We start from the raw sequence: 25,138 nt of genomic DNA on the forward strand, positions 1-25,138 counted from the left end.
GTTTGAGCTGTGCTTTCTGTGAGAAAGTATCGAAATCTTGATCAGCAGCATCAACAGTGGTCTTTACAGTCATCATGCTCCCCGAAACCCCGTTCGGACGTGTTTCTTCGTCCCATCAGCATCGGCGTCGGTCGATCGACTTCCCCAGGATTTCTTGGGCTGGACCCCCTCCAGATGTATGCATGCTTGGCGTGAACACGGTGAGACGGCGCGCTTTGGCTGACTGGAACAGACGATCTACGCCGGTATAGCTGTCATGAAAACGGAGGATGGCTCTGAGGCCGTTGCCATTGCTATACGAGACACTACGTACCTTCTCGACTTCCTTGAACACAAATTTACTGCGAAAGACTGCGAACATCACCACTCCGCTATTTCCGACTACATAATTGAAAAACTCAAGTCCTTCAGCGAACTCCATCAAGAAAAATTCGTTGGAGCAGCGTTGACAAAATATCTCGCCGAAAAATGCCCAACCCTCTGCTCCCAGCTTTGGGCGGAAATGGATATAGTTCCATTGGTTTTACCCGAGGAAAAACGGGTCGAGACTGACGAAACTGGCGAAGATCTCGGCCACTCTACAGGCTGGGAAACCAGACAGGTCGATGAACAAGCGGAATCCATGGGCCGAAAATGCGTCAGGTATGATGATGCTTAGCCAAAGGTCTCTTTGGATAGAAGGCAGGCTCTGATGTTTGTAGGCTCTTCGGCCCTGAGAATATCCCATTGCTCCAAGTCGGCTTGCAAGGTTTGGTCGAGGTCGATACTGCCTTCCACGTGCGCCTTACTGTCCTGGAGGATTTTAAGAAAACGGTCGGTCACAATACTTGGGCCTCTGTCCTGCATTACGCCTCGGATCTCAAGAAGAGAAAGGTCAAGATCGCGTTTTTCAGTGCCACTCCCCAAGGGGGAGGCGTTGCGTTGATGAGACACGCGCTGGTAAGATTCTCCAAATCGCTCGGAACGGATATCAAATGGTATGACCTTCTTGATTTCTATCTATGTGGCACATTGAGAAAATAGCTAAAGATGAAATCCCAGGTACGTGCCAAAACCACGTCCGGGGGTATTCCGTATCACGAAGACAAATCACAATATTCTACAGGGTGTGGCGGATCCAGAGGATCGTCTGACGCCGGAAGGTCAAAAAATGATGGACGACTGGATACAAGATAGCGCAAAGAGATACTGGCTTTGCCCCGGGGGTCCATTGCGGTCGCCGGCCGAAGGAGGTGCCGATGTAATTATCATAGATGATCCCCAGATGCCGGGATTGATCCCGATTGCGAAGAACGCTGCCCCCGACAGACCCGTGATCTTCCGCAGTCACATCCAGGTGCGCAGTGATCTGATCGCCACCCCCGGCACACCACAAGCGGATGCGTGGAACTGGCTCTGGGCCAGAATCCAACAATCGGATGTTTTCCTCAGCCATCCGGTCCAGGACTTTGTCCCTCACAATGTCCCTGCCGAGATGGTTGGCTATATGCCTGCGGCCACGGATTGGTTGGATGGACTAAACAAGAACATGCGTGACGCTGATATTGCATATTACGGCCGCGTATTCAACGTCGCATGCCGAAACGCCGGGATGCCCCCCATCGAATATCCAAACGGTAAGTGTGTACCAGCCATTTTCCAACAAGAACAGCAAGCTAACCTATTCTCCCTGGTTCTAGATCAGTATATCATCCAGGTGGCCCGCTTTGATCCGTCTAAAGGAATCTTCGATGTATTGGAGTCCTTTGAAAAATTCCACAAGCGACTGACCGCTGAATTCCCTGACCGAAGACCGCCTAAGCTGCTGATTTGCGGACATGGTTCCGTGGACGACCCGGACGGATCTATGATCTACGACGCAGTGGTTTCCCACCTGGAAGAAATGCCACACATTCGGGATTTGATCTGTGTCATGAGACTACGTCCCTCGGACCAGCTTCTCAACACCCTCCTGTCCAAGGCCAGGGTCGTGTTGCAGCTCTCCACTCGCGAAGGGTTCGAGGTCAAGGTCTCCGAAGCGATCCACAAGGGCAAGCCCGTCATCGCAACCAGGGCCGGCGGCATTCCCTTGCAAGTGGCCGATAAGGAGAATGGGTTCCTCGTGGACGTTGGAGACACCGACGCGGTGGCTCAGCATCTACTGGATCTGTGGACAGACGATGTTCTATACAGTAAGATGCACCGCTTTGCCCTTGACAACGTCTGCGACGAAGTCAGCACTGTTGGTAACACCCTCAACTGGCTCTACCTTGCGTCGAAGCTTTCCCAGGGCGAGAAAGTGGAGCCGAATGGTCGCTGGATCAACGACATGGCGCGCGAAGACGCCAACCGACCCTATGAAGAGGGTGAGAGCAAACTCAAGCGAGCCGTGGTGGTAGAGAACATGGGTTAGATGATCTTTATTACCGAGTTCATAGACCCTGAGTTAGTTACAGACCAAGCCTTTGTAGTTAGACCAATCTCAATATACAATGTCATTTTGTTCATGCGCAAGGGGTATAATACAAAACAAAACAAAACACACACAAAGCCAGAAGAAGAGAAAGAGAGTTAAAAAAGAATAAAAAAACCATCAACATCACCTGCCCACCAGCCGATAGCGTTCTCTCGCCAACCCCCCCTCAGCCCCTTCAACGCCATAACCCTCGCCGACCTCACCGACAATTCTGGCCGGCGCACCCCCAACAACACACCAACTCGGCACGACCATCCCGGGTGGTATGACCGCGCCGTCGAGCACGTACGCAAAGTCCTTGAGGATAGCCATGCTCCCGACAACCGCGTCGCAGCCGATATGCACATGGTTGCCCACGGAGGCGGCCTCGACGACCGCCCGCTCGCCGATAAAGACGTGGTCGCCGATCTTAAGCGGATAGAACGAGTGCACGCCACGGTGTAGTCGGGAGGGCGGCCGCAGCACGGCCTGTTTGGACACGTAGCTGTACCGTCCGATCGAGACCGCCACGGAGGGTGTGTTGGGTGCCGCCGGGGCGGGAGCCGGGGTCGGTTCGCCCGAGTCGCCTGTCGTCGACGAGGAAGAACTCGGGTGCGCCCCTGGCAGTCTGTACAGGTCCCCGCGGATCACGGCGTCTGTCTGGATGACCGTTTTCCCGCCTAGGATGATGTGCTGGGTGCCATGGATATTTGAGCGGCGGGAGATTTTGTTTCCGGTGTCCTGTTGACGGGGGCAGGGTTGTCAGCTGGTAAGTCACAGGAGAGCTCTCTCTCTCTCTTTCTCTCTCTCTGAGGAACAAGCAGATCTCATGACGTACGGTTTCAATGTACTCGCCCTTGGCGGCCTTTGGAGGCATTTTCCTTCAATCCTTTTCCTCCTCGGGTCGACTTAGCATGTGTCGGGGTTGCAATAATGCTTTTGGGACACTCGTAGATGTTTATCACATGCTGGGCGGTGTGTCCACTGCCGGTTTAAAAAGGCGGTCTGTGTAGAGATATCGCCAGCTTCCTTACGCTTTCGCTTTCGTAGACATAACTCACTAAAAGGAAGCTTGAATTTTACTACGGAAGACTTTCAGAAATCAATCGACACTGTTGAATAATCAATTTTATTGCTACACTATGGAAACAACTTCAGTTGTGAGAAATACAGCCTTCATCCCGTCCAACTCAACAACAAGCAATCTTAAGAAATACATGCGGATATCATAACCATTAACTACTTCATGGTCTAGTGTCTAGACAGGAGCTATCTCAAGATGTGGTGGAGCGTTCCTGGGTGCAGGAAGCTCGCCGTCGAAATGGACCTTGAAGGCTAGAGGAGAAGGTTCTATCAGTATACCTTGGTAAACCCAAGTTGGAAATCCGGTGGGACAGCGCTTACTCATTGGGAAGGGGAAGTAGCTGCCATAGTCCTCCCGCATGTAGGTGTAGAATCCACCGGCACGAGGGATCTTCTTGAGCTCTCCCTGTGGACCAGGGGCACGGCGCAGATTATCAAGGCTACCAACAACACGTAGCATGGCCGTCAACGCGACTTTGCTCGCATCCTTGCCAAGGCAAGTGTGCGGCCCGAGGCCATAGTGGATGTATGCATCCATGGGCCGGTCGAGGCGGACCTGATCGGGGTCAGGGAAGACGGTAGGGTCCCTGTTTGCTTGAACCTATGATCTGGATTAGCTACCTAGAAGGAAAAAAAAAGGCCTGGAAACTTACAAAGCTGACGAAGATCTTGTCACCCGGCTTGATGTCCACCTCACGGCCATAGTCATCCACAGACATATGAGTCTGAGATTCGCGGTACGAGCCAAAGATTCCATTCAGACGAATGGCTTCCATGCAGTAGCGAAGGAGCAGATCATCAGAGTCTCGGGTATCCAGCTTGGCAAGGCGGTTGATCTCAGGGAGATGTTTCTTCCCATCTTCAGACAGGTAGTAGTCGATAATTTGAGTGAACTAGCAAAACACCTCTTGTGAGCCGGGCGGATGGGAAAACCAGATGGAAGAGAGTCAAGTTTCTACTTACCACTTGGGCCTGATTGGGGACCATGGCTGTCGCGGTGGGGATGATCTGGGACCAAGTAATATCCGAGGCACCGAGCCCGCTCTCAAACAGCCGGCGAACCATATGGACGCCATACTCCTGTAGGGCGTTGTGGTTGCGACGGAAACCATCCATCAGGCTGGAGATCAGCCCCGAACCGCCGATAGACTTGACATTGGCCTCGATAATAGCACCCAGCTGCTGGGATACCGCGTGAGCGGCGTGACGCAGGGGGAAGGATTTCGCAGGGTCCACATCGAAGAAGATGCAGGTAAAAATCACGGCCATGATCATGTACATCTCATGCTCCGTGAAAATTCCCCGAGGGTTTTCCTTAGTCTTCAAGGGCAAGGAAAAGACATTGGACGCGAAATGCACATGGGCCAGATTTCCGACGCTACTTTTTGTCAGCACACTATGTTTCTTCGAGTAAATGGCGTAGTACGTAGGGAACTCACTCTCGGGTGATATCGACTTGATTGATACCTGCGATCTTGCAAGAACGTTCTTGCAAAAGTTGGAGCGTAATATCCTCGTAAAACTCCTTCACACTCTTGTGCCACTCATCCTGGTAAAGAGCTTTGTCCATGGTCTGACGTTGCTTCGCATGGAGCGTAGTGTCCCCAGAGAGCATGAAGTCGAAGCCACCTTTGCCAAAGCAGAAAGCAGTGGCATCGCCCCAGACGACGCGGAAGTCTTTCTGGTTCTCAAGCACCGCCCTGACATTGGGGTACGCAACCAGGTTGACTCGGGGAGGAATGAATGCCGGTGCCTCGTAGGAATAGTGATGCTCTCTTCCTAGTGTCTTCATGATGTTTCTGTTCTCACTCGGAATAGTCATCGGGTAATGGGCGTAGATCGAATCAGGCTTGAAGAAAGATGGGAACGCTCTCAAGGCCAGCTTATAGAAGACACATCCTTGGTTGATGTTCAGGTCATAACGCACTTCCGAGTACCCCCAGTTTGTAAGATTTCTCGGGTTGTAATCAATCTGGAGGTATTAGTTCTCACACGTACGGCTTTGGGGCAAGTGAAAACAGAAAGCACATACAGTATAGAATCTATCACCACGCACGAGCGCCACTGCATCGGAAAGTACAGCACGGGAAACGGTATATGTAGGAGCGATACCCACACCAGGGACCATAGGTTCTTTCGCTTCCTCCGATACAATACCCGGGTACAGCTCCACATAGTCTGGGTGTTCATAAAGATGGCGAAGCTGATCAGCAATCTCCGGGTTGGAGTTGATCTCCTCGAATGTTTCGTGGGGTTTCAAGCCGAAGAACTTGCGAAACTCGTTCAAAGAGCCTGTATTCCACTGACGAGCCTGTTGGATACCAAGGATCTCCACGGCACGGAGAGCCTTGGGGACATTTCGAGGCCCAAACGACCCGGCAACATCTTCGATGGCGTTCTTCAAGATGTTGACGAGGTCTTCATCCCGGAACGTACCGTCTGGCTGGCGCTCCAGATGGGCAAAGGTTCGTTTGGAAGGGTCCTTGTCCAGATATTGATCATATTTGCCGAGTCCCATCAGCAGCTCGCGCATGGACACCTCACTTGCCGGCTTGCCAAACAGCTCCTTGTAGATGTTCTCGGTCCATTCCTCGTCCTTTGCACTAATTGCAGAGTGCCATCGGTAAGCCAGGTTGAACTCAATAGAGCACTGGTTGCCGAGTCCAGATGGAGTGGCTTTATCCTTTTCCATCTGGGCACGAGGATCCTAATAACCGTGGTTAGAATACGAAGCTACTAAACTTTCATATACATCACTCACTAAACACCACGTGGAGTTGGTCCTGTTGAGGTTGACAATGGTCCGCAAGTAGTCGTACAGGGTGATGTTGATGTACAAACCGCAGGTGATTCTGCTGACGGTTAGAATAAAATCTTTCATGGGAATGAAGGAATCAGATAATTGCCTATCACATACAATCTTCCAGTCTGGAAAAGGTCGTTGTCGTATTTTGCCCACGCCTTCTTAGCCGCGTCAGGAGGAAGACCATCACGGGGCTTGGTGAATCTGCCGTTCTCATTGATCGCCGCCAGCTGCTCAACGACATAGTTGTGGAATCTGTTCAGCATGACCAGGAGGACGCAACATGCCGCCGGGAAAGCCTGCAGTCTCGACTCGCAAAAAGAATCAGGCTTGATCTTTCCATCTTCGAACGTCCGGATCGTGTCCTGATCTTCCTGATTATCACCATACAAAATAGAGAGGTCAAGGTAGGACGACGTCTTGGTCATGTGAGGATTTCTATGGTCCGTTTGAAAGATATCTATAGCTGTCAGACTATGTGCTGAAAACGCTTGTTGGTTGCGAGAGGTGGGCTTACCGTGAATGATTAGAGATGCCCAATCGAAGAACACACTGGAAACCTTGTTCGGGTGAGGCGTGAACTTCTGTCGAGCAAAGAGACTGTCAAACACCAGACCGGGGTCCGGCAACCCACCAGGCTGGATGGTCAGTGGAGGGATGGAGCGGGCATATGGCGTATTAGCAGCTCCGAGCCACGGAAGGGTGGGGTTGTTGTTGGATCCATCCGCAGATCGATACTGATACACGTCTCCCATTAGACTAAAGGACCGTGATTAGCAAGGCCCATTTCGCAAATCCATTTAGATTGAGATAGATGCCTTACGACAACGGAGGATGAGGCAGAGAGTCCCAAAGCTGGGTAAGAAATGCGTTTGTGAGCTCCACTCGGTTCTTTGAGTGAGAGGGAAGACCGCTGACAAGCTTGAGGGCGCATTAGCAAGCAGTTATAGAAAGAGTGAGAACTTCAATCAATGAGGAATCAAAGTCGTACCTGAATGATGCGCTCCATCAAATAGGTTTTGTCGTCAACCAGGGCACCAGAGGCTTGGTTCTTGATGACATCCTTCAAGGTTCCCAAATCTCGAAAACCCATAGATCGCAGATCTTGGAACAAGCCGGAACTGGCCGTGTCATGCTCGAGATAGGTGCCATCCCCGGATTGCGAAGGCAGCGGACGTCGAGAAGCGTGGATCACCTGTGCAAATCTGTCGAAGACCGCCACAACATCGCCTCGCTTTGCGCTATGATCTGCTTCTGACGAAGGAGCTTTGGCCACGGGCGCTGTTTTTGAACGCTTCCCGTTGACCTGAATGCCATTTTCCTTGGGCTCGCTTTCAGTCTTCTCACCTTTTGACTTCTTAAAGGTGGTCGAGAACCTGCGCAACATTGTGACTGGTTCTACTCAAACAAAAGCCAAGCAATAAACTTCAAGAAGTATGGGTATGGAAAAACAGAGGGAGTAAACCGAAAGAAAATAGAAGAGGAAGCACGAGAAGCGGCATCGGACATTTGCTCCTTTAAACGGGACAGTGGACAGTGGACACATTGAACCAAGTACAACACATGGTGGATCTCGCGACTGGACTGATATTGAGCGACCAATGCCAAACCAATCGTTGTAAGTGGTGACCATGTTGCCCAGCAAAGGAGAGCCAAGCTGCTCCGAGGTACAGAACGGACGGAGCACCTGCTTACGTTTGGTACGGGGTGCTCGTGTGCAGGGGAGAAGCACGGTGGACCTTGCATCATCATCACTAGAGGCTGGTTTCTCCGTATAGCTACTACCTAGCTAGAGGGGAGCTTCTTCTGACCATAGGGATACTCAAGTGAGCCGTGTATGTGGTGTCGATACCGTGCTGGCAGCCAATGGGGTGGCGATTGATGGTAACCAGAGATCGATAGTACGGAGTAGCCAGCCACAGCTGAACGAACTTTTGGGAGATCGCAAATGAACGCCGGGTCTGAGAGTACGGAGTATCACAAGCTTTAGATTATCAGTGGGGACAACATCTTGCGACGGAGGACGCGGTACGAGATGCAGCGAACAACCAATCGAGAGACCTGCAGACTGTTTGTTCTCAAGCGAGTGGCGCCTGCATTCCAGCCCGTAGTCAGTGTCTGATCATCCCTCACCGACTTGTGATACATCGAGACGCATGGTTTCAGAGGCAGCTTGTCAGTCTACCAGTACGGGTACTTGATCTGGATACAATAAGCCCTGCGCTGCAGGACGAGATATTGGCCCAGGAGACGATTACCCTGTAGAAATTTAGGTCCTCGTCGGAGAAGTGATTGCACAAGGAGGAATGAAGAAAAAAAAAAACAACTCTCCGTACGGAGTACTCCATAGCTACTCCGTATAGAGTACTCCGTAGTATGTGTGCACAATAGCCGAGACTTTTTGTGGAGAAGCCAAACAAACCCTTGTCTACCAACTGAACCCAAGCGATCACTGGTAACCGGAGGAGATTCCGGCCGAGTACTTCATAGGTCAATCAGATCGTTAGCCCTCGGTATTAAGTAACAGGGGGTTGGGAGAAAGGCCAAACAATCTCTTCTCCTCTGAAGAGAAAGAAAGAAAAAAAAGAAAGAAAGAAAGAAAGAAAGAAAGTACCCCGTCCGGGAGAACGGAGGACGGAATACTCCCGTAACTAGGTAGTTTGCGTACTCCGTAAACAAGAAAGGAGAGGTGGGTTGCACAACAGATCTCCCGCCAAGACGATGGCATTATAGTCCTTCGTGTTGTGTTGCTTGCTGCATCCTTGCACGAGCCAGGTCAGGCAGGCAGTGACTGTGCGCTTTGCAGGGTGCAGTGTGCACCGACGCTTTGCAAAGCGCCTCTGTGCGATTGGCGACGCCGGTCGACGACCCTCAGCTAGCCACGATTGCCAAGTTAGCAGCCAGACGGGCTCCGACCGAGTGTAGATCTCGCACTTACGGAAACCAGGGACTTGCTCCCTCAGACATCCCCGAGCTCAGATTCAGAGCGCCGCGCGGCATATGGGCGTGTTGAGATCGTTTCTGCAGGATCGACTGGGGATCGACAAGCTGAGAAGAACCACTACGGGGGAAGGAACAACCCAATGGATCCTGCCGCGGGCGCTGCCGAACGCTCGATGCGGTTAGTTGCTGCGGCCTCAGGCTGCCAAGGCCCGGGTCATGTGCCCGCTACTGGCTCGTCTCGCCCGCCTGCGATCTTAGCAGTGTCGATCGTGTTCTCGTCCTCGTCCTCGTCCTTGGCCGTCTTCTCGTGTCCAAGCGCCAGAGGTGGATAGTGGACACTAGACACTGGACACTGGACCAGGGTGGCTCTGGAGAGTCCACAGCATCTACTAATTAAGGGTCCCCGCTTGACAGGGGAGGAAGCCCATCTGATTTCATCCCTTGCCGACACGCTGCAAAGGGAGCGTGTGCAGTTTGCAGTGTACTCCGTACACCGTACTCCGTGCAGATCGTTCACTCGAACTAGCGAGACATTACAGATACTCCGTACGGTGGCAATCGAGGCGTGACGGAATTATCGGCCGGTCGACTACCTCTCTGTACCTTCTCCGGCAAAGCGGGGGGAGCTACATGCTACATACGATGGGCGGTAGTTGCATTTACTCCGTACTAATGGTAGGCTCCATGTGTGCAGCTGGCAGCCAGGATCAGGTACCCAGTCTGTCAGCAAATCTTAGGCCAGATCGCTGATCAGTTGGTAGTGCCATAGTATCTCTGAGTCTGAGTGGTTCAGCGGCCATGGGCTATCACAAAGGGACACTGTGCGGGAGCAAGTCTCACACTGTATGGAGTACGGCTGCAAAACGAAGGGGGGAGGGACTGAAAAAAATATCCCGAATGATCAGCCAAACAGTCATCAACTGCCGTTGTGATGTAAACCGGAATGAGGGAGGGTCCCCCTCTCGGGCCTCCCCCTTTCCCCCCTCTTAGCAGGTCCAATAATGTCGAATGTGCATGTTATGTCCCGGCCCGGGCTTGCAATAATCAAGTTGAATAATACGGTCCCACAATACAACAACTGATTGAGTCTGAAAGCGCCTGTTTTTATGGACTGGATTGCTTCCGACGGAAGGGACATTGTTGACTCCACTGACGTTTGGATTGACGTGAGCCGAGGGAAGGCTTGGTCGAATGGAAGACTTGGATGCTAGCTCGGGGCCTGTTTGGTGTCACCAGGCTTGCATTTTTTTTTGGAGGTCGACACCTGAGACAGGCTGGGTGTCCATACTGAGTGGATAACAAGGAAGAAACACGAGGTATATCGCCAGAGCTCGAGGGTTACCGTCACCCATGTTGGTTCTCGCACGCTCTGCATTTGGTTCACCTATATAGGTCTTATTTCCACAAAGGGTGTCGCTCTCGCCCTCATTCCCCTGGCCTTTGCCCTGGCCTGTTCGTGTTTCGCCGTCTGGTGGGTTTTTAGAAGAAGAGCAGAAATTTCAGTCCAAAGAGCGAACGAGCCGGAGCCGTTCGCCAGGCAGTCAAAATGGTGACTATTGGCCCTGCCACTGTTCCCAAGCAGTTTGTCTTGTGTTTCGATGGCACCGGGAACAAATTCTCCGGTGATGAATCAGATAGCAATGTGTTGAAAATTTTCAGAGTAAGCGTTGAATTAATACCCCCGAAGTGCTCGGCGACAGGAATGCTCACGGTCGCCTTTAGATGCTGGATCGTAGCAAGAGTCACCAGTTCCACTATTACCAACCCGGGATTGGAACTTACGTGACCACCACCTCGCTTTCCAACCATGGAAGAATCCACCGTATCAGATCCGCCTACCTGAAGGCAAAGGACTCGGCCATTGGGTCTTCATTTGCTGAGCACGTCTTGGGAGGATATAAATTCCTCATGCGGTATTACTCGCCCGGCGATGAGATCTACTTCATCGGCTTCAGCCGGGGCGCGTATATCGCGCGCTTCCTCGCGGAGATGTTGGATTACATCGGCCTGCTCGAAGCCGGAAACGAGGAGCTAATCCGATTCGCGTGGAAGACCTTTGCTAAATGGCAGCAGCGACGCGGCGCGACGGATGAAGAGCGCGAGGAGAAGAAAAAGCTCTTCAATTACATGAAGGCCTTTCGTGAAACGTTCAGTCGGCCCATCACCCGCATCAAGTTCATGGGCTTGTTCGACACTGTCAACAGCGTGCCCCGGTTTGAATCGGCGTGGATGCAGAGGAGCAAATTTCCCTATACGGCCCGCAGTTCCGCCAAGGTAATACGACATGCCGTGGGCATTGATGAGCGTCGCGCCAAATTCCGGCAAGACCTCATTTCTGAAGTAAAGCCGTGGGTTGCGAAAAAGCAGCAGAGTCGCCCTCTCTGGAAGGCGCACCCTTTGCCTTTACCTTCGCTCCATGACCTTGCTCCACACTGTAACTGGGAATCATCGCAAGATGCTCCAAAGGATAACAAAAATGATACCGAGGAAACCACCGAAAAAGAAGCTGTAAAAGAATCTGAAAATGATCCCGAATCGGATCCCGAAAGAGCAGATAACCTTCCAACCATTGTCTTGAATGATGATAAGAATGACGCGACAGAGGAACCAGCGCTTTTGCGTCCGCGGCCACGAGAGCACGGGGAAATAGAGTCGGTTTATCGCACACCCCGCAGCTCGCAAGCTGGAAGCATACACCACGAACATCGAGAAGACCGATACCGCGCACCATCTCCCCAGCGCAAGCTCAGCCTGGCAGTGCCCATGATGACTGCATCGACGGAGGACCTGTCATTGAAGAGTGGCAAGTCCGGCCTGTCTCTGCGGGTCGAGAGCGTGGCTGTCGCTGATGAGGAGGAGGAGGATGAAACCACACAGGACATTCAGGAGGTGTGGTTTCCAGGCGGCCACGCCGACATTGGAGGCGGCTGGAAGCTTGAATCGGGGGAGCGTTGGCCTCTCAGCCACGCTCCTCTCGTGTGGATGGTCCAAGAGGCTCAGCGCGCTGGACTCCAGTTCGATTCGAGGAAGCTCAAGCAGTTCGAGTGCTGCGAAGAGTATTCCGGCGAATACTCTCCCATCCGAGATGAGATTTTCGATCCCTTCGACCCGGTGGAGGAGCATGCCGAGAACTGCCAGGAGCCGCATGATACCGGCGAACATGTCACGTTCCGAATTCCGGTATTTGGCGGCGAAAAGCAACAGTCCGCCTCGAGCTTCAACTTCTTCAATGCTCTCCATCTCTCCAGCACTAAAGGCGTCCTGCACGACTGCCTTCAGTACGGCAAGGGGCTATCATTCACGTCGGTTCTCTCCTGGCGCATCATGGAGTATCTCCCCTTCCGCCGGATGGATCTACAACCGGACGGCTCCTGGAAACCCATCCGGTGGCCTTTACCTTGTGGCGAAGTGCGCGACATTCCTTATGACGCCCGTATCCATATCTCAGCCATCCGCCGCATGCAAGCCGACGCCAATTACCGTCCGGGTAACCTGATCATCGGCGGCGGCGGGCGCGGCGTTCGACGCGCTCCTGAAAAGTACGGCATTGGCGAATGGGTAGTCCTGAGGTACGAGGGTGATACGGTGCGAGAGACTTATGTCCGGAAAAGCGTCTCGAAACGGTGCAGTGAAGGACATTAACCTGGTCTTTGGGTGTTGTTTTTTTCCCCTGCTCCTTCCCTGTCATAGAATACCTGGTACGGAGTATCATCTGTTGTTGACATATTCCAGCCCCTAATGACTTTCCCTGCCTGCACAAATACAGCAGGTATTAGCTAGGCAAGATGGCCAAGTACCTAACCAATTTGAATTGTATTCTCCTAATCCTCCCTTTTCATTTCTTGGCTTTTGTCCATCGCTCCTTTCCCCCCGCTTTCTCTACCTAAGGTCGCGGGTCGGATCACAAATTGGAACCCTCAAACCACCCACACCGAAAACATGGTTGAGATGGATACTGGATAGAATTTCCGATAGGCAAGCAACCAATATACAGGCTTTCCCGATCAACGTGGGCGATGAGAAGCGTAAACTGGCTAGGGGGAGCGTCAGCGTCAGCATCCGTACAGAGTAGTTAGTACTGTAATTGCAATGGACACGGCACGGCGTCAGATCCCAAACGTCCGTCTTTGACGAGCTGAAGAGGCACATCATAAGCAGCTTCCAGAGCCAGAACAGCGCTGGGCTGAGGCGTCGCTGCGCCCCAATAAGAAAAAGGGCGAGGCAGAAACGGCCGAATCGCATCCTTTTGCAGTCTCTCCGCGTTTCATGTTCTGCTCTCACGGACCCTTTTTTTTCCCTCTCCCGGGCTGTTCACGACCTTCTTCTTTTCTCCCTTTCTGCTGCTCGTGTGGACCGGCCTCTGCTGCTGTTCAGCGATGGCCTAGATTATTGCAGGGCAGGTGGTATTGGTGTGGCGACTGCGTTCTCTTTTCCCCCTCTTTTTCTCGCCTCCTCCGGGGCTTCTTTCCCGATCGTGGATAGTTCGGCTTCTTCGCCTCTCTCTCTCTCTCTCTGTCTCTCTCCTGGCTGGGAATCCCCTCACGCCTCGCCACGGGCGTTTCGAAAGGTTGCATCGAGACCCCGATAACTCTATCAGTCAAGCCCGTCTATTAGAATTTTTTCCCTTCCCCCCCCCCGTTCTTATCAACCGTGTTTGCTGCTGCTGCCGCCGCCTCCACTCCTACCGGACAACGAACGTCCTCTACCCCTCCTTCGCCGAAGAACAACTATGTTGGTGGAATAGCTGGATGATCCTGCCTCTCGAACTACAATGGAGGAGCCACGATTATTACCCGAGCAAATCATGCTGCCGCCCAGCCCGGCGGAGTCTGTGGAATCGGTCGAGGCCACGACGGAAGAAGAAGGTTCAACGCGGACGGAAACCGCAGATGCAACGGAGGACGTCATGATAACCTTGTCGCTCCCCACCCAGCTTGCGTCCAGGCCGGTGAGGAACCACTCGCCCTTCTCGCGATCTCATTTTCGATCCCGATCGCTGGCGGAGCTGCCGGCGCCGATGACGCGAGCATACTCGTCTCCCGGACCTGATTCCCGAGGACGCTATATCTTCGTCAAGGGCCACGGGGTCCCCATGGGTCTGCTGGACAATCCGGCCAGTGCAGAGCGAGATGCTCTGGAGGAAGAAACTCCCGTTGATGCGAGAATGTCGTCGTTGAATCTGAACATCTCCCCGACCATCTCCGAGCACGTCGAACTTGATATGAGTGCGCACCCGTCCACTTCCCATTCTACCGACTTGCCCACAACTACCTCCCCAGTTCTTGCTCCTCACATCTTCCCACGAATCAGTCGCCGGCGCCCATCGTCGCCGCTGCATCTCAACTCCTCCGCCAGCAGCGTGAGCCAGTCCATCAGCAGTACTCCTTCACCCAGCCATTATCCTCCAACCATGGTCCTCGGCTCGAAATACAATGAGACCTATCCCAGCTACTCGGCCTCGTCTGCCTCGTCGATTCCTTCCACCCCCACCAGCCTTCGGTCTCGGAGCCCCAGCATCTCATCTCTGGAAACGATTCCAGACATTCCAGACGCCGAAGCTGCAGCCATCGAAGATGATCGGCTGGCTGCTCTGCAAGCCGCGGCCGACAAGGTCGACGAGTCTGACGCTGCAGGCAGCACAGTCAGGCGGCGGGGCACGTCCGACGTTCCCAACCCCTCCGGTACTCTTTCCAACACACGCCCCGGGCTAGGCGGCTATGGCGTGCGAACCGACAAGAGGAAGAGATGGAGTGTCTGTGGCGCGGAACGTCGAGGAGACCTCGACCTGGAGACCATCTGGGAGGATTAGATTCGCATCTGCAGGGCTGATCCTCCACTTCTGCATCTTATCTCGCTTGCTAACTGTACCATATTTTTCGGCAGCTCTTGACGAGCCGTTTCTCCTTGACCCGGCGCTGGCTTTCGATTTACATGAATACCCATGCTGTCCAACAGTATATGTACTGCATTCTGATACCATTGTTCATAGTGGTGTTCCTGTGGAGTTGGCTTTTTTTTTCTCTCTTTCTTTCTACACTTGTTTACTTGTATCTTCAGTTTTAGAGGGCACATGGAGTTATCAAGTCTTATCACCAGATAAACATTGCTGTGGTCTATTCAAAACACGTCATCTATAAACAATATGATAAAGAACTAGGGTAGTCAAGTAAAGTAAAGGTAATGTAGGTAAGGACTAGAAATTAGATAGACCCCCCCTTAGGCTGAGCAGAAGGCAACGAATCATCCGGGGCGACACTCATCCCCCGCTTCGACATGGCGTAGAGATCACAGATCTGGGCAGCAGCACGCTCGCCACTCCAGTAGGCGCCCGTGGTGGTGCCCAAGGCGACAAAGGGGGCGGTATGTTCGCCAGCGAACCAAAGGGCGTTGGCGGCGCCCATTCCGGCGCGCAAAGCCTCGATGTCGCGGTTTCCTTGTTGCAGGCCGACCTGGAAATTAGAGTAGGAGCCGTTGCCCGCGAAGGGATCGTTCTGCCATTGAGTTGCGAGGAAGGAGACGGGGCGGCAGTCTGCAGACTGGGACGAGAAGCCCGGCAGACGCGAGTAGAAGGGGCGGGTGAATTCGTCCAGGAAAGAGAAGTACTCTGCCGAAGACGCGGGGAGGGATTTCAACGTAGAGACGATATGTGTTGCGCAGGGCCCGTATGTGTAGAAGAGGAGCGTTGGGTGGGCGCAGCTAGATGGCAGGGAAGCCAGGGACAGACACTCTTGGTTCCAGGGCGTCGCGGATGCGGGGAAATCCACGTAGTTGGGTTCGAGGAACTGGGCAAAGGCCGGGTTTTCTTTCCCGCCGAGAGTAGTAGAGGAAGAAGCCGTGCTGTTGTGCCAGAATGCTCGGGGGAATGTCACGTAGACCTTTTCTAACCGGCCGTACGAGATGTTGTCGATGGCCTGCTCCAGACGTACGGGGAGGGCAGGACTGAACGCCGCCTTGTTCTTCTTGAGCCAGCCCAGGGGTGCGGTGACCACCACCTCGTCGAACTGGTGCGTGGTCCCTGTCGAGGTGGTTAAGGTGACCTGCCGGTTGGCGGCGGTACGGGGCGGAGCGTCGATGTGGGCGATGGCTGAGTTCAAATGGATGCGTGCGTGTTGCTGGGCCGGGGCGGCGACGTGCTCCAGGATGCTCTTGTAGGTTGAGGCGACGAACAGGTTGGCTGGAAGTTTAAAAAATCAGCCTGCAGCTAGCTAGGACAACAAGGAAAAAAGCATACTCCCGTCAATGCATTCTTCAAGCGAGAAGAACTTCAGACTCTGTCTCGAGACCGGATCGCCCACGTATGCGCCCCAAAATTTGCACGACTCAAGACACATGGTCTTCTCGGCGGGCGTGAAGTCCGTCTCGTCGAGCTTCTCGCGGAAGAAGTCCAGTAGACTACGGTCCACAGGGATCTCGTCGGCGTGGGCATTGCTATACTTGAACGCGTCGTCCATTCTGGTCCACACAAACTCGGAGATCCGCGTCGTCGTCTTCTCATCGACGAGCTCGCCGTCCTGGTCGTACATGCTCTGGCTGCCGTCCCAGTCTTGGGTGATGGTCTGGGTCGCCTCGGCAATCGTACTCATTGGGTTCTGGCGATTGCCATGGATCCAGTTCGGGCCGCTTAACAGGTCATGCCTGTTAGCTTGACAAATCGGGTGCATTGAGACATTATGAAGAGAGATTTCTTACAAATCGACCAAATGGCCTCCAATTTCTTGCTGGTGGACCTTCTAACGTCAGCATACTCCTATACATCTAGCAGAGCGATTTGGGAATGCTGTACTCGTCCACCCAGTCTATCTCGTGCCTCGAAGATGGTCACCTCGGCACCGTTCTGAATGAGAATGTCTGCACATCGTAGGCCGGAGAGTCCGGCCCCGATGATGGCGACGTGCGGTTTGGCAGCCATAGTTGACAACGAGGATCGGCCTAGTCTCTGGGGAGCAGAAATTGGGCAGTTTCTGATCTTTAGCCATATTAGCAATTGAGCAAAAAGAAAAAAAAAAAAACTTCAACACGGTCAGAACCCGATTCAAACGTCGATAATGACATTGTCCGAATCGTACTGCACAACGACAACCTACAATCTGGATACAACGCCACATAGGCCAACCCGCCAGTCAGTCACACCAAGTCTGCAAGGGACAAAGTGATATGCAAGAGAGTGGCGAAGGGGAAGGGGAGAGATAGAGAAGCGCACGGACCAGTTGGTGGGGGAAGAGCAAAAGATAAGCGTATGCCTCTGTAGAACAGGAGGATGGATTAGTATCAAGAACAGTGGGAACTTCATAATAAGACATCTATTCAAGATTATTGGCAGACTCTAGACAATTTTAAACTCTAGCAGACCGTCATTCAAGGGGCATCGTGCTCTTTTTTTTTCCCTGTTCCAGTTGATATAAGACTTCCTTCCAAACGGCCAGGGCTAGGGATGGAGTCCAAGGGTGAACAAGATGGGAGACCAAGAGAAGTGAAAAGAAAAGGGTGAGTTCAAGACAAAAGAAAGTCATCATGATGAGTATAACTCATACATCATAGCACCAATTGATCGCTTGCGCGCTTACATCTTTCAACATGATACAAGGAAAAGGGGCATATTGACAAAGGGAAGAAAAAAAAAAAAAAAAAAGACAAGGCCAACAAATGAAATTAGAAGGGGGATCTCTCTCTCTCACTCTCTTTTTTTTCCTCTTTCCACCAGGGCGAGAGAAGACTACTATCTCCATGCACCCTGGCTGAGGGATAACAGCCCCTGGATGCAGTCCAGGTCCTCTACCTGACTAGCGCCGCCGCCTCCAGCCATAAAAGCCGAGACGTCGGTACTCACGCCAGGGAGATCGACTCCGTTGGATCCCGTGGCGGACCTGCGCTGTGCCAGCATTGAAGACCGACTGCGTTTGCCGGTGGATAGACTGCCGAGCGAGCGGTTGACCCGGCCGTCCCGTCCGTTGGAGTCCTTGAGAATCGGGCGGCGAGCGTTGTGGGAGATGGTCCGCCGACGTATCCGCGAGACATGCGTTCCGGAGATCCAGTTTTCTTTATCTGAATCACCAAAATGAGCGTCGAGATCATCGACATGGTCTTTTGAAGTGAGAGCCTTGGGGTCGTCGGTTGTTAATGGCATCTTGTTGAGGCTACCAGGGCAGCTGGTTTCAAGTCGACCAAGGGAAGAGACAGTGCGTGACAGCTTGCGCCGCTTCTCGCCCGTCGACGGCCGGGGAGCCGGGGTGGCGAAGCAGTCGGAGTTGGGGGTGAGGGCGTTGTGCCTGCCCGACAGAGAGCGATTGAGCGAGCGCTGACTGCGGGATCTGAACAAACTGGGCGAAGCGGTGTGCGGGGTGCCCTGAGAGACGCTAGATGGTGTGGACAGGGCGCTTCGGGCATCGGTATCGAAGAAGGACTCCCAGTTCTTGGGATCCCGGGAGCGCCCAAACACCTTGTCCTTGTCGCTCGCGCTGCCGAGACGCGGAGTGCTCGGGAGCACGGCGCTGCTGCTGCGGCGCAGGCCAGCAAACCGCGGGGCCCTGGTGGAAAACATGGAGATGCGGTTCTTGGATGGTGAGGGCTCGTCGCCCTTGCGGATCACTGCCTTGCCATCGGCCGACATGGCGATCCGCAGGGCGTTACGGCCCTTAGGCGGCGACGGGGTCAGCTCGTTGTCCTTCCGTACCATGGCCTCTCCATCAAAGGAAAGCGAGATGCGCAGCGAAGGCGGCGATGTGAAGGTGGCCTGGCCCCGCAAATCGGATATAGAACGCTTTCTCTTGCTAGCCGAGAGCACCTCCTGCTCGGGCGGCTCATTCCCGGCGTTTTCATCCGCCTGCACATTCTCTTGCTGAGTCTCCGATTCCACACTCGTCTGAGAGCTCGGGATTGGTTGGCTGTTCTCGTCTTTGGTGTCTGATACCTCGGACACAAAGGACGACGGAAGCGCCACATCCTCGGACGGCTTCGTCGCGTCCTCTCCATTGTACGAAAGATCGTGCTCTACTCCACCAGCTACCTCTGGCTCATCGCTATGACTTGAGATCGGATCGCTGGCGGACAGCGGAGCGACCAGCTCATGAGGCTGCAGCGGCTTGGATTTCCGACGGTCATTCTGACGACGATTTTGGAACCAGATCTATTGGGGGGAGGGGGAATGATCAGCACAAGTGTTTTCGCGCTTTCCCCTTTTTTTTTTTTTTCCCCGGAACAAGGCCAAGACACAGAGGCATACCTGGACTTCTTTCTCCCCTAATGAAACGCGAGAGACAATATCGGCACGCGCGGCCTTGTCTGGCTTGGGGTTACGTTGGTACTCGGCCTCGAGAACGGCATGGTCTTCGGGACTATGACGGCGAGGTGAGTAAGATTGACATGACGGTGACATAAGATGAGGATAACCTACCTCGTTCGTCGACGCTTCTGGCGGGCAAGCAATTTATTGTCCACCCTCGGGGGCAGGTTCTGGGTGAGGGTCTTTTGCGAGTGAACGAGGAATGCGTAGTTGAGGGCGGGGGAGGAAGAGGAGACCGGGGTGGTGTCAGGATCAGACATGATGATGGATTAGGAATGCATCGATGTCTTCAGGATGAGAAGAGAGCTGAGCTGAACCATGGGAGGAGTCCTGGAAAGACTACCATGAGCAGAACTGGAGCTTCGATGGTTGTCGAGACCGCGTCTGTGGGCTCGTGAGGTGAAAACGACCGCGTCGCGGGACGCGGTGCATTGACTAGACCCATCCGACTAAGACTAAGAGTCAAGACTAGGGAAGTACATAGTCAACGGCGGATATTTCGTACCTAACATTGGTACCTAATCCTGTCATTATTTATTACTATAGTTTGTTACTTAGTACTCTATTCTTCTCAGGAGTCAGTCCTATTCTGATTGATTTTATCTCTCTTCAGGGATATGCTCCGTACCTGCTGTAGCATCACTTCTACTAACATATTCATCCACAGCACTGATTGATTCATATACTCTATAAAATAATCCGACCTATTCTTCATTCTATTATAATGTATAGCTGGGTGTACAAATTATACGCATACTATTCTTTACTGGGAATTAATAGTCACCAACTCATAAAAGTACCTACTACCTAGGTGCCTACCGCGAACGCGCGAACGCGAAGTCCCGTGATCTGAAAATGACTAAGCTCGGGATAATCTCGGACCGGGGCTCGGACGACCCACTGATCAGCTGACCGATTCGTGCTTAGTCATGCCAAATCAACCCATCCACTGGGCTTATGTAATTGCAATTGTTGATCGCCCGAAAATCGATGACGGAGGAATATGGCAGATATGACAGCTGATCCTGAAGGCTGAAATATGGCATGCCTCAAATGCCGGTAGAAACTCCGAAGTTACAGAGTTTTGTTTACGAGTAACTAATGGACAGGTTTGAAGTATTCTCCGTACTACATAGAGTTTCTACTCCGTAGGCATTCCCAGCCTCTGCAGGCGCATATCTTCCTGTTGTCTCGGACGAGGGAATCCATTTCAACTCGGCGGTGAACATTTGATTGCTCTTCCCACCCCTTTTTTTTTCCCTTTTCTATTGTTTTGATTTCCTTTGATAGTAGTAGTAACCCCAGCGAGTTGAGTTGAACACGGATACCTGCATTGTGTGTTTTTTTTTTTTCTTCTTGTGTGGCGCCATGGGTCTTGCGCACCATGGCAGCCAGACGAGTCGACATCGAAGCCAATCCCAATCCCCGGCTCACCACTGGAGAAAAGCACCTGGCCTGATAACGTGAGGATGAAGATCAAAGTTTATGTAGTACCTAGGTTAGGGAGCTTTCAACTAATCATCAGAGAGCTCTTTTTCTCTCTTTCTGTCTCTCTCTCCCTCTTTCGTCGCATGACATGTGCATGCAACGTTGTTCAAGCACCGAGACCTACCCCCGCCTCGTCTTTTATAATTATTTCTTCTTTCCTCTTCGCTTCCTTTTTTTATTATTCCTCTATTGTCATCTCTTTTCAACGGTCGCAATACCCTAGTGCAGCGTGGACCTTGAAAGGCAAGGATTATCGATAAATAAATACCCCGCAAAAAACAATGGGGGACGAGGCAAAGAACAGCCACATGGTGGTCGTCCTCGCTCTCGGGCTGGGAATTGTTTCTGTGATCATCATCTGCTTGCTGTAAGCCATCTATATATATATCTATCGATCGATCTATCTATCTATCGATATATATATTGTCTTTGTTCTAATGTTCAGCTTGACTATCATCCTAAACCGAGGCATTGGTCGCCAACCTATCCCAACCCAAAAAACACACATCGAGCGCCTGCGCAAACTCGACGCCGTCTCGCCCACACGCACGCTCGAACAGTGGTGGATAAACGTCAAGAAGCCGGTGCCACAGGGCGACGACGACAGTCAATTCGTATGGTGGGTTGGAACATGGATTTCCTTTTTGAAGATCTCGTACTGATAGGCGTTACAGTGTGGTCTGTCTAGAACCCGTCCTGCAGTGCCAGGAGATCCGCGATCTCAAATGTCTGCACGTCTTTCACAAGGAATGTCTTGAGCGCTGGTACCTCGGTGATCACTTCAACTGTCCGCTCTGTCATCGCGCGTATTTCACCCAGGATTCGCAGCCGCGGAACGAGTTTGTCTGGATGGTTTGATCGCTTCGATATCGTGGGCGGCCTGCAGGTTATGATACCAATGATTAATGTACACTAAGACGTCGATACAATGCGTTATGAATGATGATGATGATGATGATGACGATGAATGATTACCATGGGTTTGATTATCAAGTACTCATGAGGAATGTATTAATGATATACAAAATGTAGCCGTGGAATTAGGACACAAAAGTAGACCAATAAGTTATTTCTAGATCTAACTTGTCTATAGATGCTGTCTCCGCAGTGCATATTCTAGAAAGTTCATCCAGAGCCCTACCATTCGGAGATTTAATGTCAAGTGGATAATCTTTTTAACGGTGTGGAGTACAAAGCCACCTGCAGTCTTCGAATCTAGACGTAGGCCTAATTTTGTTTACTTTTACCCCAGTTAGTTAAATCTCAACGAATACTTTTTCAATATCTAATTCCAAGTCGTGGGTCCAAATGTCTTCCCCTCCGGAACAACCCGCAAGGGAGTCCCCTTCCCATCCGCCGTCGTGCTGGCAATAGTATTTCCGAACCAGTTGAGTTCGACGGCCGGATACGACAGGCAGAAGAAGATCAGAAACGTGCCCACGGCGAGCGCGGCTTCCAGTCCCGCAGAGAGTAGGTAGTTGTATTTCATCCACCACGCGCGGTACCGCTGCTTCAGGTATCCGTTGAAGAATAAGCCCACCACACCCCAAGCGATATAGTTGGCAGCTGTGGCGGGCGGGATTGATGCGGTCGAGGCGAAAATGACAGGGAGATGGACCTATCAAGTCAGCCGAGAACATTCTTGAATCCCCTCAATCTCTCAGGGACAACTTCAAATACCTTTCGTAACCTTGCGCGTGGGTAGCGTTTGTCAATGATAAACAGCACGATGGGGAGCAGGGCCCCGATGAGGAAGAACCATAGCATGGGCCTATACATAGATCCCGAGGCGAAGAGGCGCTTGGGTCCAATGAGGCCCCAGAAGACGGCGTTGGTCGAGTATCCGGCCGCGAGGGGGCATTCAAACTATCCACCACGTCAATCAGTAATGAAAATAATTGCATATTGCTCATCAGAGAGTTACTGACATCATTCTCAGCTTTTGCGGTGCATATGTTTTTGACATTGCCCATTGCCCAGATGTTGACTGCCGTCTGCGTAAGCCATGAGACGAGGATCCCAGCGCACTGAGCAGCAAAAGTGACTCGTGGAGGAATTTTCTGCAGCTATTTAGTACACCATTCATTGACGGGGGAAGGGGGGGTTCAAGGTTCAAAATACCATGTAATGGCCGACCTTCATATCTTGGATATATCCCAACCCTTGGTATGATGAGACAATGGTAAAAATCTTGAATACCACATTGTTTACCATTTGACCCGGCCAGATGTACCCGGCGATCAGGGCAGAGATGACCGTCGTTGACAGGGTGACATTGCAAGTCGACATCATTATACCCGTGGGTATGACAAGCACCACATTCAGTACGATGGCCAGGATGAGTCCATACCAGGGCAGGCCCGTGTCATAGACGTAGAGAAAGGCAACGCTAATACCGAAAATGGCGAGGAAAATACCACCGTACCACCATAGCGGCACAGGCTTGTAGTTTTTCATCAACTGCCACCTGGAGTCAGATTCTCATCTCATACAGGAAAAGGAGCTCGGGGAGATAATAATACATTGGAATGGATGTCCTCCTTCTCACCCGGCGAAGTGTTTCCGAAAGTGGCCCGGAGACCGTTCCACACGACTTCCCGATGGTACAGAGCAGTATGGATGATTACCGAGATGACTGAGGCGAACCCAAGCCCGTAGGAGAGAATAGACGTTGTGGAGAGATACACGGGCGAGTAATCAAAGTAGGCAGTTTCGTTGAGTGAGTAGTCGGAGTTCATCACGCGGGTGGTATTATATGCTTGTCCTGTCACCAAGTCAGCCAAGGTAATAAAAAAGAATGCGGTGCAAATGTTTCCGTCCACTCACCCGTATTGTCGAAGGTGTCTGAAGATGAAAAGGGAAAGTACAGGCCTTCCCAGACATTACTCCAATGAAGAGCCGGCGCAATAACCCAGAGAAAGAAGACGCTCCCGCAGAAAACGTTCACGAGAGCCCATGTAGGTACGAGAAGGGGGGAACCCAGATACCCTGTGATCTGGTTCCAGTCGAGAGTCAAGGGAAGTAGATCCATTCCCGAGGTCGCTCCAAAGACTTGGTTGACGGCCACATTGTTCGGCACAATCCAAGTGACCCAGGCAAACGTGCTAAGGCCCGTGAAGAGATAGCCTGGCAAAAACTGATACGCGGCGCCAAAGCCACAAACGACCCAGAAGAACCGCATTCGCGAGATCTTCCATCCATTTGCTATTTGGCCCTGGTAGAAGTTGTCATGGAACGAGTGCAGCAAGGAACAAACGGGCAGTGCAGCCGGCCAGACGCAGAACGCGGGTTCAACAAGGAACCTGTGGAAGAAGCCCGCGATCCCAAAGCTTAGAGCCTGTGTGGTAAGCAGAAACACGAAACGATACCCCACCGAGACGGGGATATTCAGAAATTTATCAAAGGCCACATAGACGTCCGAGGCAAGAGAGCCGTTGTCGAATGCCGTAACGAGAGAAGCCATGATAGCCACGATCGAGTGTTCTTTCTGGTTGAAAGGGCCTGGGTTAAGAGTAAAGCGCCAGCCCATTATGTTCCAGGTTGTAGTAGGGAGTGTGGCAGCCATCAGCTTTCCACATGGCAAGGTGATCAGAATTGCGAGGTAAGAAGACAGAAAAACTAGAGCGGATCAGTCAATAGCTATAGGCAGCCCCCCCTGCTGCATTGCTAACAACACGATTAGACTCACTCGGAGGCGAATGGAGCTGGAAGAACTGGTTCAGCGCCGTAAGAATCATAGTTCCAACAATCCCCAAAACCCAGGCTCGGAAGGTGTTCACAGGCAGATCAACCTCGTCCCCCGTGGGAACACTCGCGCGCACCTCGGGGTACGGACTGGCAGCGATCAGCTTTCCACTTATTCACACGGTCGCTCCGGATTCTTGTACGTACGAGTTCTCTTGCTCTTCCTCCTCCTTCTCATCATTCAGTCGAGGCTTCTCTGAGTCTGGATGTTTTGCCATTCCGCTCTCTAGACCTCCATCGCTCATCGTCTCCTGTGTTGATGCGACCCGCGTCGCGTTCTTGCTCTCCATCCTCACGCGCAATAAAAATTGCTTTACATAGCACAGAGTCTGTATTCTCTCTGCTCGTTGCAATTACCACATAG

The 25,138-nt window shown here is 52.3% G+C and overlaps 8 protein-coding genes across 8 annotated transcripts; 4 read left to right on the plus strand and 4 right to left on the minus strand.

Moving 5' to 3' along the window:
• Positions 1-74: 74 nt before the first annotated feature.
• ASPZODRAFT_55049 (hypothetical protein) lies at positions 75-2,392 on the plus strand (the record flags this gene model as incomplete). Its single annotated transcript, XM_022728514.1, has 5 exons — positions 75-176; positions 233-642; positions 702-977; positions 1,042-1,616; positions 1,680-2,392. 5 exons carry the CDS (start codon positions 75-77, stop codon positions 2,390-2,392), a joined length of 2,076 nt encoding a protein of 691 aa, XP_022586196.1.
• Positions 2,393-2,578: 186 nt separating this feature from the next.
• On the minus strand, positions 2,579-3,311 carry ASPZODRAFT_55442 (hypothetical protein; the record flags this gene model as incomplete). The annotated part of the gene is made up of 2 exons (XM_022728544.1): positions 2,579-3,175; positions 3,273-3,311. The coding sequence occupies 2 exons, from the start codon at positions 3,309-3,311 to the stop codon at positions 2,579-2,581; spliced, it is 636 nt and encodes a 211-aa protein (XP_022586197.1).
• Positions 3,312-3,692: 381 nt separating this feature from the next.
• Positions 3,693-7,707, minus strand: ASPZODRAFT_55528 (hypothetical protein; the record flags this gene model as incomplete). The annotated part of the gene is made up of 11 exons (XM_022728548.1): positions 3,693-3,769; positions 3,839-4,118; positions 4,171-4,410; positions 4,481-4,895; positions 4,957-5,489; positions 5,550-6,224; positions 6,279-6,369; positions 6,435-6,786; positions 6,838-7,079; positions 7,144-7,241; positions 7,312-7,707. 11 exons carry the CDS (start codon positions 7,705-7,707, stop codon positions 3,693-3,695), a joined length of 3,399 nt encoding a protein of 1,132 aa, XP_022586198.1.
• Positions 7,708-10,809: 3,102 nt separating this feature from the next.
• On the plus strand, positions 10,810-12,905 carry ASPZODRAFT_148926 (hypothetical protein; the record flags this gene model as incomplete). The annotated part of the gene is made up of 3 exons (XM_022725433.1): positions 10,810-10,923; positions 10,986-11,634; positions 11,815-12,905. 3 exons carry the CDS (start codon positions 10,810-10,812, stop codon positions 12,903-12,905), a joined length of 1,854 nt encoding a protein of 617 aa, XP_022586199.1.
• A 1,129-nt stretch (positions 12,906-14,034) lies between these two features.
• Positions 14,035-15,072, plus strand: ASPZODRAFT_12503 (hypothetical protein; the record flags this gene model as incomplete). The annotated part of the gene is made up of 1 exon (XM_022721415.1): positions 14,035-15,072. The coding sequence occupies one exon, from the start codon at positions 14,035-14,037 to the stop codon at positions 15,070-15,072; it is 1,038 nt and encodes a 345-aa protein (XP_022586200.1).
• A 391-nt stretch (positions 15,073-15,463) lies between these two features.
• On the minus strand, positions 15,464-19,802 carry ASPZODRAFT_148928 (hypothetical protein; the record flags this gene model as incomplete). The annotated part of the gene is made up of 7 exons (XM_022725434.1): positions 15,464-16,437; positions 16,495-16,883; positions 16,953-16,990; positions 17,047-17,199; positions 18,196-19,386; positions 19,483-19,594; positions 19,654-19,802. The coding sequence occupies 7 exons, from the start codon at positions 19,800-19,802 to the stop codon at positions 15,464-15,466; spliced, it is 3,006 nt and encodes a 1,001-aa protein (XP_022586201.1).
• A 1,536-nt stretch (positions 19,803-21,338) lies between these two features.
• Positions 21,339-21,888, plus strand: ASPZODRAFT_56228 (hypothetical protein; the record flags this gene model as incomplete). The annotated part of the gene is made up of 3 exons (XM_022728597.1): positions 21,339-21,397; positions 21,476-21,649; positions 21,705-21,888. The coding sequence occupies 3 exons, from the start codon at positions 21,339-21,341 to the stop codon at positions 21,886-21,888; spliced, it is 417 nt and encodes a 138-aa protein (XP_022586202.1).
• A 427-nt stretch (positions 21,889-22,315) lies between these two features.
• Positions 22,316-25,019, minus strand: ASPZODRAFT_138766 (hypothetical protein; the record flags this gene model as incomplete). Its single annotated transcript, XM_022724488.1, has 8 exons — positions 22,316-22,648; positions 22,711-22,896; positions 22,959-23,090; positions 23,152-23,490; positions 23,523-23,794; positions 23,857-24,648; positions 24,719-24,864; positions 24,922-25,019. 8 exons carry the CDS (start codon positions 25,017-25,019, stop codon positions 22,316-22,318), a joined length of 2,298 nt encoding a protein of 765 aa, XP_022586203.1.
• Between the last annotated feature and the right edge of the window lie 119 nt (positions 25,020-25,138).

This window comes from Penicilliopsis zonata, assembly GCF_001890105.1.
Source record: "Penicilliopsis zonata CBS 506.65 unplaced genomic scaffold ASPZOscaffold_1, whole genome shotgun sequence".
In the NCBI taxonomy this organism is placed as follows: domain Eukaryota; kingdom Fungi; phylum Ascomycota; class Eurotiomycetes; order Eurotiales; family Aspergillaceae; genus Penicilliopsis; species Penicilliopsis zonata.